The 13,869-nt window shown below is 38.1% G+C and overlaps 2 protein-coding genes across 2 annotated transcripts in view; both read right to left on the bottom strand.

Moving 5' to 3' along the window:
* sart1 (spliceosome associated factor 1, recruiter of U4/U6.U5 tri-snRNP) overlaps positions 1 to 6,713 on the bottom strand; it is a 13,722-nt gene extending 7,009 nt beyond the window's left edge. The window contains exons 1-8 of the mRNA XM_017493028.3: positions 6,181 to 6,713; positions 2,032 to 2,086; positions 1,873 to 1,928; positions 1,661 to 1,787; positions 1,471 to 1,576; positions 1,301 to 1,378; positions 1,063 to 1,162; positions 817 to 959 (exon numbers count right to left, since the gene is read on the bottom strand). Of these exons, the coding sequence (XP_017348517.1) occupies positions 817 to 959; positions 1,063 to 1,162; positions 1,301 to 1,378; positions 1,471 to 1,576; positions 1,661 to 1,787; positions 1,873 to 1,928; positions 2,032 to 2,086; positions 6,181 to 6,442 (927 nt within the window). The 5' untranslated portion in view covers positions 6,443 to 6,713. The remainder of the gene's footprint in view (positions 1 to 816; positions 960 to 1,062; positions 1,163 to 1,300; positions 1,379 to 1,470; positions 1,577 to 1,660; positions 1,788 to 1,872; positions 1,929 to 2,031; positions 2,087 to 6,180) is intronic.
* A 2,567-nt stretch (positions 6,714 to 9,280) lies between these two features.
* Positions 9,281 to 12,906, bottom strand: si:dkey-175m17.6 (N-acetyllactosaminide beta-1,3-N-acetylglucosaminyltransferase 2). Its single transcript, XM_017491976.3, has 2 exons — positions 12,518 to 12,906; positions 9,281 to 11,806 (listed from the first exon to the last, which is right to left on the bottom strand). Exon 2 carries the CDS (start codon positions 11,801 to 11,803, stop codon positions 10,475 to 10,477), a length of 1,329 nt encoding a protein of 442 aa, XP_017347465.1. The 5' UTR covers positions 11,804 to 11,806; positions 12,518 to 12,906; the 3' UTR covers positions 9,281 to 10,474.
* Positions 12,907 to 13,869: the final 963 nt, after the last annotated feature.

Below are 13,869 nucleotides of genomic sequence, written 5' to 3'. Positions count from 1 at the left end.
AGACTGCAGCACGTAATCAAAATCATTTGGACATCTTGTCCAACCTGTAAACTTCTATAATCCAAATTGAAGCTGCATTGTCAGCCAGGTATGTTGTAATGTTAGCGAGCATTTAACCAGACCCTCCAGGATTTCATGATCGCAGAAATTAATGCAAAAATCAAGCAAGCGCCGAGATATTTGCAATTTTTCAAAACCGCAGATTTGGGCCAAGATGTGTCAAGTGACGTCATCACAACGCGTTTTCAAAAGCCAAAGCCCTCTTCAATTCACGTACGTCAAACATGAGTACAGTGAAAAGGTCTCATTTACCACTGCAAAAAATCAGGCAAAAAGAATTATGTGCAACTGAAATTTCAAAAAGTAGTTTTCCGCAAAAAACCCCCAAAAACTAAGTTGCATCGCAAATTTTGATTAAAAAGCTATTCACAATCACAAAAAAACACTTAGTGAAATCCTGTACAGACTGATTTAATACTTCTAAACGGCATCTGCAACTTTTATGGAGGCCAAGTCCTAAGATCACAGAGAACGTAAGCTCTTAAAAGAAAATATTCGGCTCAGTGGGAGTACAACACACAAGTAAAATTGTAAAGCTATAAAATTCTTTTTTGTTTTATACTTTAAAAAAACAACAACCAAAAAGTAACACTCAAAATTCTTCATAACAAAACCATAACTCAAAGTAATCAGCATCTTTTTAACCCTTTCGAGTGCAAACCTCCATGTCCTGACATGCCCAACCGACAGACAACGTAGAAAAGGTTTGAACTGATATACAGAAATATGATCTGTGAAGCGAAACGGTGAACTGACCATGACCATGTCGTCCACGCTCTCCTCCTCGTTGTAAGGTTTGTACTCAGGCTTCTTCTTCTTAAGCTCCACGTTCTTCTCTGCTTTCTCTTTATCCACTATGTTGACGTTCACAAGCACGTCCTCCTTCTCCTCCAGAACACCTGACACGTGAGTGTACCGTGAGCAGGCTGTGTGCTTCAACGCATTTCTTATTTAAATAATAAATAAATAAATAAATAAATAAATAAATCACCCCACGCTCACCTTTGTCTTCTAGAGTCAAAATGACCGTCTCGCCCTCTCTAAATGATTCCATTTTGTGCTGTACGGTAAGACCTTTAAGATCCCTCGAACTGTAAGCCTCCTGAAAAACATGTTATAAGACCCTGGGTCCACTAAGCACAAAAAAACCCCTCATCACAGATCGCACAGTAGTAGTTTAACTAATTAAACTGGTAAATAATGTTATCAATAGCTAAAACTAGAAATTTAATTTACCAACCTGTTTGCTTTGTGCAAACTCTTGTTCAACCAAGTTGCTGACACCAAACTCTTCATCCATCTCTTCCAGAAGCTTGGCCTACGAAAGATGAATTAAGAGCCATGACACCACATTGTAGGACCAAAAAAAAAACAAAAAACCCTTTATAAGTGACACATCCTTTGCCTTACCCTCTTCTCTGCCATCTCCTTCTCCTTCGCAAGTTTGCGACTCTTCTCTACCCAGGCTGCAGTGTCATCAAGCCACGGATCGTCATCTGCGAGCCTCTTTACTTTGCTGAAAAAGACAGACGGACATCACGGGATCAGCGAAGTACTCATATCAATCGATGAAGCTCTTTCATGCACTGGAAATTCGTACCCGAGCTTCTGATTGAGCAGACGTTTCTCTTTAAGAGCAGCCAGCTTCTCCCGAATCTCCTTCTGCTGTCTGATCTGTATGGGGTTGATCACTTCAGCCTGCAGAGGCTCCTCCTTTGTGCCAAGTTCTGAGTAATTGCAAAGTTTGTGTGAAGAAAATGCGAAAAACGAAGATTTGTCAACGTGAAGTCATTTCAGTTACACCTCTCTCACCTTTTTTGGACTCATTCATCTCAAGGGGCTTCAGACCCAGTTTAGCCCTTAGCTTACTGAAAAAGAGGGATGAGATACGAATGAGACACGAACGAGAAGCGTGCAGCAGACGAGAAATTTCTTGTATACAATATATGTATATATATTTTAGTGACGTACTTGGTCTCTTCGATGCTGAGTGAAGCATCACCAGCTGCTGATTTCGGCCCTGCATCTGCAAACAAACCCAGATGTATAAACAGTTAAATTCACAGTGACTGCTGAATTACCAGAGCAACAGTAGTGTTAATTATTGAGTGATGCCAGTGTTTTAAGAATTTGCCCTTTTACAACACATTGTTGTAAAAAAAAAAAAAAAAAAAAATTCCATGGATACTACGACAACCTCCGTTTCTCAGCACAGGGGATGTGGACGGCACTGAACACCCTTTGCCTGTGACTACGCTTACATGGACAACAATAATCTAATTATTGACCTTATTCTGAATAAGACAATATTGTGATTAAGGTGTTTACATGAGTCACTTTTAGAATATTCCTTTCATGTTCTTGTTTTACATGTTATAGAACACAGATCGATTAACATCATTACGTCCCCACGCCACGCCATCCGATGTCCCGTCCAGAATTTCACATATCAACATACAGTTAGTCTATACAGTTTTGGGTGTTTCATTTTTAATTTTACGAACGCTTCAAGTACAGTTAATTATTTGTCATGCTATATACGTGCAAATAGACGACTGCTTGAAGCCATGGGATGTGTCCCAAACCGCATACTTACCTACTATAAAGTAGCTCAGTTACATGTATTTCGCCTACTACATATTAGGTAAATACGCGGTTTGGGACGTAGATGTGCTCTCGCGTTTGCCGTCAAACGACGGAGCACTGCCATGTGTGTCCGTGCCCTGTCGCAAAATGCAGTGAAAACTCCCATACGACGTTAATAGTGTGATTAAGGTGTGAACATGTCTATAATGCACTTTGATAATGCGACTAAAATAGTAATAGTCCACATGTCTTAATTTGATGCCTGTTTACTTCGAGTATGACTTTAGCCGGATTAAGGTCATCAATAATCGCTGTTTACATGCTAGTTTCTGAATCAGAGTATTGTCTTAATCGGGCTAATATCAGAACATTGTTGTCCATGTAAATATACTGTGTGTAATCTGCTACTGCTGTAAACATGTTTAAACTTGACAGCAGTATTCACTACATGCTTGTTTGCGTATGCGGATCACCCGTAACATGCAAACGCGTTCCTGACACAGCATGTTTGCGTTTAGTGACAACGGCAAAACTCAACGTAGAGAGCTGTGGCAGAAAACGAACTCTAAGTGTAAAGGCTGAAAAACAGAAGTTGAAGTATTTTTGACTCACTTCTATGCCAATAATAATATTGCATAATATTTAATATTAATAATAATAAGCGAGCACTAAGTCTTCTATCAGCTGGGGCATTTTGAGCTTATGGCTCTGCGCAGACAGACCTCCGGCCTCCATTTATTCTGTCGTAATTGAACGGAATGTTTTTTTTTGTCATGATTCATGGCTTTGTCTTGGCTTCCGTTCCTTTTGTTTTCTTTTCTTCATTCTTTAAATAATGCCAATAATATAAAAACAACTGCTTTTCACAAAATGTTCTCAATGGTATTCTTAATCTCTGTCCCTGTGAACTAGTATAAAAATGTGCTCTAAACATTTTTTACAATTAGAGACTCCAAGGCTACGTCCACATTAATCCGGATAGATTTGAAAACACAGCTTTTTCTCTACGTGTTGGCCTTTGGTCCACGCCAAGACGGCGTTTTTACAGAACGAAAGGGAGCTTTTTGAAAACGCTCTCCCAGGTGGATCCCTTTTTAAAGCGCCGTTTCTGCGTTGCAGTGTGAACTGAGAAAATGGAGAAAACGATGACATGTTTTTAGTCGTGTGACCCATTAAATGCAAAACAAACAAGATGGTGGATGATGTTGAACTGCAGTTGTTGTGCCTGCTGTCCGGTTTTATAGCTTTGTTAAATCTTTTCACTTCGTACAACCTTCGGCTTCACGTTTAAAGAAACGCTTGGAGGAAACGACACATGCCTAATTTTGTTTTAAAGGTCTCATACAATAGATTTGCATACAAGGTCAAAAAACACTTTAGTGTGTTCATAGTTTAAACTGCAGCATTACCTCTCCCCCCGCCCCCATCAAAACCGACTCATTAAATGATCCGTTCTAATGGATTCATTCTAATCTCCTCCTTTCAGAGAGCATGGTCTGCTCTGATTGGTCACATGTCCCAGTCTGTTGTGATTGGTCTACCACTGTCAGCGAGCAGCCAATGAAGACCAGTGGTGGGCCTTTTCGTTACAAACCTACATAGGTTAGTACAGGAAGTAAGTCTGGAAGTACTAACGACTCGTTTCAGCTGTTCACTTAGGAGTCAATAACTCAGTTTTTCGTGCGCTTTGATTTTTGAAACTTTGCAGCTGTTTTTTTACATTCACAAACTGCTCTATAACACACTACATGAAAGGTAATATTTGAAAAACCGTAATAGGTGCACTTTAAACTCAACAGTATATCCCATATATTATAGGGGATAGAAAGAACCCATGCTACAACCCTCTTCATCTCCCTCCACTGGCTTCCCGTATCAAATTCAAGGCCTTGATACTCACGTACAAGACCTTGTCTGAAACAGCACCCCCCTACCTCAACACTCTCCTTGAGTCTTACATTCACTCACGCAACCTGAGATCGGTTAGCAACCGATGCTTAGTAGTGCCTACTCAGCGAGGCACGAGGTCCCTCTCCAGAACATTAAAACGGTCTGTCCCTAAGTGGTGGAATGAACTTCCAACTTCCATCTGGACCGCACAATCTGTCACCAACTTCAAAAAACGGCGAAATACCCCCCTCTTCCGTGAACACTAACCCCTAACTTGCCCCTCTTCCCTTATATATAGTAAAATAAAAACAAAAATAAAAGCATTCTGCACTTGCACTGGCTCTTACACCTCTACTCTGCACACTTTGCTTCTCTAGAACTCAATTATAAATCTTGTATAGTAGCACTATTTTTATTATTCTCTACTTGAACGCTTTACTTGTATTTCCTCATTTGTAAGTCGCTTTGGATAAAAGCACCTGCTAAATGAATAAGTGTGTGTGTGTGTGTATATAAAGCGCTGTCATCCATGCATATGACATGATCAAGTCAAGGTTTACATTAGTTAGTCACCTGATGCGTAAATGTTCAAACACTCGGGAGGACAAGTAAGATACGAACGTTTCACCGAATTCACAGGATTTTCACGAATACCAAAACTGCTTGTGGAAATGCTCGTACGCACAATATGTGCATGAATCCGTTCGTATCCAGCTTGATAAACAAGGCCCACTGTAAGAGATTTTATGGAAAAATAATCCTCTAAACCATCTTTCGAAATAAAAACAATCATTTGTGAATTAGTCACATACGAATACAGAAGGATGTGCACGTTTTACATAATACATTTAATGCTTTCATTTTCACCACTGGCTTGTGTATGTGTGTGGTTAAATGTCTGATTAATACTGTGAAACCGTGATATTTCAAGACTAGGTTATCATACCGAACATTTCAACCCGTAACACGGTTTTAGTTTATTATGCCCGCATTTTCAGAAAACTACAGCTAGCCATTTCATGAGAAGAGTGCATGAAATATGAATTTATGCGCATACGCAGGACAACTCAGTAGGACAATCTGTCACTGCAGCAGATTTGTAGCACGTTTCCAATAGTGATGGGAAGTTCGGATGATTTTACTGACTCGGATCTTCGAATCTTGTTCAGCAAAACAAACAAATCTTTTGTTTTTTAAACATCTAGTACTTAATAGACTATTAAATAAACTATAGGCTAATGTAGACAAGGCTGAATTATGAGAAACAGAAATTATAAATTAATAGTTTAGCTTGTCTTCAGGCTATGCAGTCTGTTAGTTCACCTCACTTCCGGGTCCGAGTCGTTCTTTCTTTTGCACATCACATTTATCACGTCTGTTCCCCGGAAATGATTCGTTCACCTCTCGAGTCTTCGGGTTCGAGTCGTTCATTCATCCCGTCACCGCCGCATAGACTGAATACAGTGGGACTGTGACGTGATAAACGAACGACTCGTACCCGAAGACTCGAGACGTGAATTAATCATTTCTGTTTCTGGTACAGAACATATGGGATTGTTACAGCGCATGCGCGGTCAGAAATTAACGAATCACTGAGACAACTCGTTGCTCCCGAGTCATATTAAAGCTTCGTTCAAACCTCACCTTCAGTCTCTTCACAGCTTGGATCTGGTTTCTCTTTCTTCACCCGCGGCTCTCCGCTGCTCTTCTCCCCTCTGCTCCTGCTCTCTTTCTCCGCAGCCCGACTGCTCCTGTCCCGGGAGCGGGATCTCTTCCTCTTCTCCTTCTCTTTCTCTCGCTCTTTATCCCTTTCGCGATCCTTGTGTCGGTGCTTTTTGTGTTCCCGATGGCGCTCCTCCGGGTCCCGGTCCTTATCCTTCTCTTTATGTTTTTTAGACGAGCCCATATCTAACTATAGAGCGAGTTTCTATCTAGCGACGTTTGCGTGCTGGATAAAGCTAAGTGGCTTAACTAATCAACCACTGGACTATTTAAAAGCTTTTTCACTCAGTCCAACGGGACAAAGAACTGACATTTGCTACACTTAATTTATCTATTTCACATTTACATAACAAGCACAACGTATTTATTTTTCGCAAACTAAGTTAGCTACACCAGCATAAACATCGTTCACCAATCGTTGGTCGAATACTGCGTTTGATTTTTGTAACTGTTTCCGGGTCAAAGCTACTCAATAATGAACGTTAAAAGTTCATCGCCCCTAGTGTCAAGGAGGTGTATTGGCGCCGTATTTCCCCCCTGTGATTATCTGTCGTAGACGTTAACGCCTGGTACTTTATTAATCACAAGCAACAGCTGCGTTCCAAACTACACACTACTAAAAAACAATACTGTGGTTGTAGTTTAATAAATCTGAGAATATTTCTACTTATAAACTCCAGTCGGTCAACAGTATCTTTTTTTATTTTAAAAGCAAATTGATACTTATGGATACAATAAAAAATTTCCTTGGGCATACCTACAGGCACCACTGTTATAGGATACTTACATCAATATTATTCCATGTCAGCCTACTTTCGTTAAGAAAATATTTGGATGACTTTCTGCCCTGATTTCTTTGTTTTCCAATCAACAAAACAAAATTTTCAGAAGCGATAACTTCACCTAATAGAGCCAATTCTAGCCAACTCAGAGATTTGTCTCCATTGGAGACAAATATCTGAGACAAATCTGTGGTATTGTCTGTCAGTTTGTCAGACAATTTCTCTCCCTGTTTTGTGAAATAACTACTAGTCATTTATATTTACACAAGGAAACTATTTGGCTACATTTTAACGCGTATTGTAGACATACTTAGTGATATGTCATAGGCTGACAAGTTACATTAGCTTCTGAGTTAACTAGCTTACCTGAAAATTATAGTGTTGGAACAGCAACCCTAAATGTATACCCCACTGGAACTATCTTATTGCAGCCCAAAACTTAAACATCTATCCACTCTCTACTGCCAGAAACTTATATGGCAGTTTGAAATCAGTTGTTGAATTGGATAAATTTTTTTTCACTGTACTGAAGTTAACTGTTTTAAACACATTTTAAAGTTTAAAATCCTCTCAGAAATCTTGTCAAGTTGGCTTGTGTCAGCTAGCAGTAAAGTGGAGTGACTGAAGAATGGTACATAAATATAAGATTATATTTAACGTTTTCATTTTAATTTTGAGTCCAGTATGTTTCACCAGTAATGCTGTGCTGATATTTAAGATGCAAAGAATACATGCTCTATGATTGAATGAAACAACCCATGGTGAATTCATTGTTCAGTAACATCCCCAGATTATCCTAGGAGAATGATGTTGCTTTCCAGACATTGTTTTGGGATTATGTTAGATTTATTTTCATATATATATATATATATATATATATATATATATATATATATATATATATATATATATATATATATATATATATACAGTATCTCACAAAAGTGAGTACATCCCTCACATTTTTGTAAATATTTGATTATATCTTTTCATGTGACAACACTGAAGAAATGACACTTTGCTACAATGTAAAGTAGTGAGTGTACAGCTTGTGTAACAGTGTAAATTTGCTGTCCCCTCAAAATAACTCAACACACAGCCATTAATGTCGAAACTGCTGGCAACAAAAGTGAGTACACCCGTAAGTGAAAATGTACAAATTGGGCCCAAAGTGTCAATATTTTGTGTGGCCATCATTATTTTCCAGCACTGCCTTAACCCTCTAGGGCATGGAGTTCACCAGAGCTTCACAGGTTGCCACTGGAGTCCTCTTCCACTCCACCATGACGACATCACGGAGCTGGTGGATGTTAGAGACCTTGTCCTCCTCCACCTTCCGTTTTAGGATGCCCCACAGACTCTCAATAGGGTTTAGGTCTGGAGACAGGCTTGGCCAGTCCATCACCTTCACCCTCAGCTTCTTTAGCAAGGCAGTGGTCATCCTGGAGGTGTGTTTGGGGTCGTTATCATGCTGGAATACTGCATACTGATCATGCTGTGCTTCAGTATGTCACAGTACATGTTGGAATTCATGGTTCACTCAATGAATAGACGCATGAGTGCTGCCAGCATTGTTGCAGAGGTTGAAGGGGTGGGGGGGGGTCAGCTTAGGGGTGTACTCACTTTTGTTGCCAGCGGTTTAGACATTAATGGCTGTGTGTTGATTATTTTGAGGGGACAGCAAATTTACACTGTTACACAAGCTGTACACTCACTACTTTACATTGTAGCAAAGTGTCATTTCTTCAGTGTTATTACATGAAAATATATAATCAAATATTTACAAAAATGTGAGGGGTGTACTCACTTTTGTGAGAAACTGTGTGTGTGTGTGTGTGTGTATATATATATATATATATATATATATATATATATATATATATAATTTATTTATTTATTCGTATTTTCGTATTATGAATGTGATTTTGGAATGTGTTTTTCTCTATGTTTTGGGAATCATGTCTATAGTTGTGACATACTAATGCTTTTTAATGTAGAACTGTTTGCTCAAATGAAAACCAGAATTTGTTGGGAATACAAGCAGTCATTAATCAGTATTCATTCATTAATTCTTCAGTAACTGCTTTATCCTGCCCAGGGTCATGATGGATTCCATGTGCGCAAGGCAGGGATACACCACATATGAGACACCAGTCCATTGCAGCACAACTAACTAGCATTTCTAGTAAAATACTAGTTTAAAACTAATCAATAAAAAAAATAAAACCAACCAATGAAGAAATAAAACTTTATTTCAAGATGCTCTGTATAGACTAAATATAAGTCTTACAACACATCACTGAACACAAGCAACACAACATAGATCTAATGTTATCTATGTTACAAAATTAATTATTAAAAAAACAAAAAAAAAACAAACTCAGGATTATTAAGCCAGTGGTCAGGATGGTCAAAGTGCTTCATGATTTTCAAAAATCAATCTAATAGAAAAATATATTTTACATAATTTATTATCAATTTATGATAACATAAAATGCAAATCCTATTTATTTTTATAAATAATAATAATAATATGCCAAAACCCACAGCACGAACACCTTACCAATTAAAATTAGAATGTTAAGCTGATTTAAATTAATATAATGGTTTCTTTTTGTCTGTACTGTCAGATGTTTCTTAGAGCAAAAAGTCTGATTTGGTTAATTGGATTTTTACAAAATTATTCAAACATATATTACTTTACTCTGAGACCTTTTAGTTATTATATAAAAACTTACTATAAATGTCTTTACAGTATATGATACAGTATATAAACCATAACAAAAGGCAGTAGTGGGTCGATATTGTACCATGTTGATATTACAGTTTCAGGATTTCTGGTTCATTACTCAATGGTTTGCAGGGAAGCGTACCATGTCCCAGAGCAATTGAACTTTATGTAACGTGAAGAAATCAAACAGTATCATTAAAACTTGAACCTTTTATACACATGGAAAATGCAAAACTGCATATGTGTTGCAAATAAATTTTTATGTAAATGAAAAATTTGTGCATAAATCTACAGCTTTTACAGGAATAACATGATGTGATTTGTAAATATATGTACATATATATGCCTAATAAAGTATAAGAGACAAATTGAGAACCATACATAGAAACCTAAGGAAAACAACATACCATTACAATAGACGAAAACAACATAATATTGCAATAAAAAAAAAAATAAAAAAAAAATGGTTCATTCTATCATGACACAATATTCATGCATAATGACTTCAGTAACCAGCATTCATAATCAAATCAAACAGACCACAGAGTGAACTATTTATTATGCAAATAATTACACTCCACTGTTATGAAAATACCTGAAGGTATTCAAATCTGTCTTGTTTTTTAAAAAGACAGGGCTTATTATTCGTGGTATACAATATACAAATCAGAGAAAGTCTTTCCATTACCCTCCTGTCTCTGTACTAGCACTCCGCAAGTGGAGCCTTTAGGTCTTTCCATAGTGTAAGCATCTCTTTGGGGCTGCGTTTATGCACCAGCAGTACTTTGTGGTAAGCACATGGCTGCTCTCTCTTGGCCTCAGGTAGGTCGAAGGTCAAAAAACCAGGATGATGACTAGGGGAAACACCCAGTCTCTGGAGACACATCCCCATGTACACATCATCAATGGGGAACAAACTGACCCAGTGTGAGACTGCTCGCAGCCGCATGCCCAGAGCGGCAGAGTACACCACTCCTCCTCCACCTGCATATGTTGGGTACACACCTTTATAAAAACTCTCAGGTATGTAGTATTTAGCTGTGGGCTGGCGGCTGGGCCAAGCATTAGAAATCACATCTCCTACAAGGAAATTGTCCTTTACTTTCTTAATTTTCCCTTGTAAAGGTGCATGATGTTCATTTAAGTAGTCTAAGAGAGCACCGGTCCTAACAAAAACATCATCATCTCCTTTAAAGATGAAGTGGGCCTGTGGGCAGTGCACGGAGAGCCAGTCCCAGAAAAGCACATCCTTCAAGGTGAGGTTAAAGAATGTGTCTCTGAAATCCCATTGCAGTATGTCCTTATGAATGATGCTCTCTAGCTGTAAAAGCGCCTCAAGGTCCGGATGGGGACCTGTTGTTATGTCCTGCCTTCCAAGCAGGAAGACAGTGCGAACCTGCCACCTTTCTCTCCCTGCATCTTCCTGCACCCAGCCAGTCCTCCCCCATGTCTCCCTAATGGCCTGTCTGTTCTCAAAGTTTCCGACCTGGGACTTAATTGCCATAAATAGCATAGGGGCATCTGTCTTGGTATCTTGTCCATTGCACAGGTCAGGCTGGTTCATCAGGAGGGTGTAGTTCCGACAATGCATGGACAAGACAAAGTCCTTCATCTGCTCAGGCAAAGTGTTAAAATCAGGTAGTTGAGATGCCCAGTGATGCTCAGGGTGACATGGAAGAGAACCATTCTTTCCATGTATGTTAGTACTTTGAGTGCCCAGATCCCTGCCCCCTGTGGTGTTTCCTCTCAGTATGGGATTGTTTTCTCTGTCTTTGAGATGCTGAAGGCGGTTCCACAAAGCACCCTCCACCAAACGCAAGTTCCAGAAGGCATTGAGAGGATGTGATGCAAGAGCTCCAGAGTTCGATGACACTCCAGGGGCTATGAAACGAAGAGGCAGAGGCTGAGGCTCGGGTGTGTAGGACATGGCGACAAATATGGTTATCATAATGTACACCAAAATATGACTCATCATCAAAAATGGAAGAAGACAAAGGCACAATGCTCTTCCATTACACCTGCACCGTGCCATGGACTGGGAACAAACACGAGAGAAAAGGGAATATGAGAACTATGTTTTGCATATTTCAGAAAGGAAGATAAATGGTAGACATATTTATATATGTGAGTGCATTTCATGTTAAAAATTATAGATAATTTATATATATATATATATATATATATATATATATATATATATATATATAGATAGATAGATAGATAGATAGATAGATAAAAGGCTTATAGGTAAGGATAAATCCAAGTGCCCATTGTTAGCCATGAAAATCTGTGTTTGTACCAAAGTAAGAACCTTTATCAGAAAATCTCTTGGTGATTTAGTCTCTATGGCGTTGCCCCAGGGGGCTCATTATCTGTGCCTGACTGGGCATAGATTAGAACACCTTGCAACCCATGATATTTACATCATATACCTCAAGAGCAGTTTTACCAAGTAGACCGAAACGTCTTGTTTACATGTTCTAATTTGATTTACTTAAAAAGGTAAACCAAGCTAAAAGATGACAAATGGAAGATCAGTATACTCTGAACTGGCATGGGGATTTGGTTGTTCATGTAGTGATTTTTAACCAACCTTCCCACATATTTTCCAAAGCTCATTTCCATCACTTTAACCAGACATTCATAAAGCTCAAAACAGATTTCAGATAAACAAACAAACCCAAAGCTTTATCAGCAGCACATAGCATTTTTGTATTACCAAAGTTTATTTTAAATATCCCATTACCTCCAAATTGTGTGGTCCAATCAATTCAATCTGTTCAGGGAGAAGAATTTCCCTTGTCTCGGACTCTCTCTTGCATATCCTGATATTCTTCTTCCACAAGGCACCAAAAAAGTTTCAAAAGTGTTCCCATGTCAACTCTTGCATTTTCATGAGAGCACAATACAAAAAAATCAAATGTACATTATTATTAGCTCCCATGACACAAAACCTTTCTCTGTCCTACCAAACAATAGGACGAATCTGTCTCTTGAAATTGCAAGCAGGTGAAGAGTGTCAGCAAGTAAGCAAATGTTTCCTGGCAATGAATATGGCTTCTCTGTTGTAGTCTCATCCCCTTAACAGGTTTCCTCCCACATGAAAGGCGTGTTCAGTATGTGAACCAGTCTATGTGGAGACCACTTCATAATTCCATTAACTTCAGTGAAATGTATTTTCTAGCATAAATTCAAACACATAATTTAGATATATAGAGATACTTTAGATAGATATAATCAAAAACTTAAATTAGGCCATTGGTATTAAATAAAAACCTTAATAATAAGTCTTTACATTACATTGCAGATGCTATAATTATATATTATTATAATTGGAATTCTCCAATGGTACCTGAATTTGGAGTTACCATACAATGTAGACCTGCAAAGGTGCTTTACCATTTTAAATAAGCTTGTGTACTTGTCATGTCAAAGAAATGGGTTAAGGAGGATTAGAAATGAATGATGGTGTTGCTGTATAATGAATGTGTGCTAAAACTGTAGACAGGAACAAGATGAGCTGAATGTGAATGTGTAAAAGAAAGGCATATGACAAGTGATAGTGTACATTAGGTCATTGTAGTCTGAGCTATTTTGTTACACTTTGTTAAATATAGGCGTGCAACAATTATTGGCATTGATATTGATATTGGCATTGATTCCTATTGATATTTTACTTTTTTTAGTACACCTGGGTGACTAGGAACATGTTAATAAATAAAGTTAAATTTTTTATATATATATATAAACATAAAAAACACCATAAAATTTTTCAATTTTATTGAATTGCCATTATTTTTTTAAATGTTAGAGGCTTGCTCACTGCATTACTGAATAAGAAGATGTAAAGGCTTGAAACAGCACAGCCAAACTAGGTTTCACTATTGAATTGATTTCTGCTGTTCCATTATTAGCAGATTCTAGCAGAATTTATTAAATTCATTTCTTTAAATGCCTGAGCACATCTAAACATTAAAGCACCGAACACATTAAAGCAATCAGTCAAGTGCACAAATATAAAATATTCAAATCAACTAATGTTAGAAGAGATATCTAACACAGACTAAATCCTATGCACATAGAGATTTAGAAAAATAT

This window comes from Ictalurus punctatus, chromosome 18 (genome assembly GCF_001660625.3).
Source record: "Ictalurus punctatus breed USDA103 chromosome 18, Coco_2.0, whole genome shotgun sequence".
In the NCBI taxonomy this organism is placed as follows: domain Eukaryota; kingdom Metazoa; phylum Chordata; class Actinopteri; order Siluriformes; family Ictaluridae; genus Ictalurus; species Ictalurus punctatus.
This window is presented reverse-complemented; position numbering and strand designations above follow the sequence as displayed.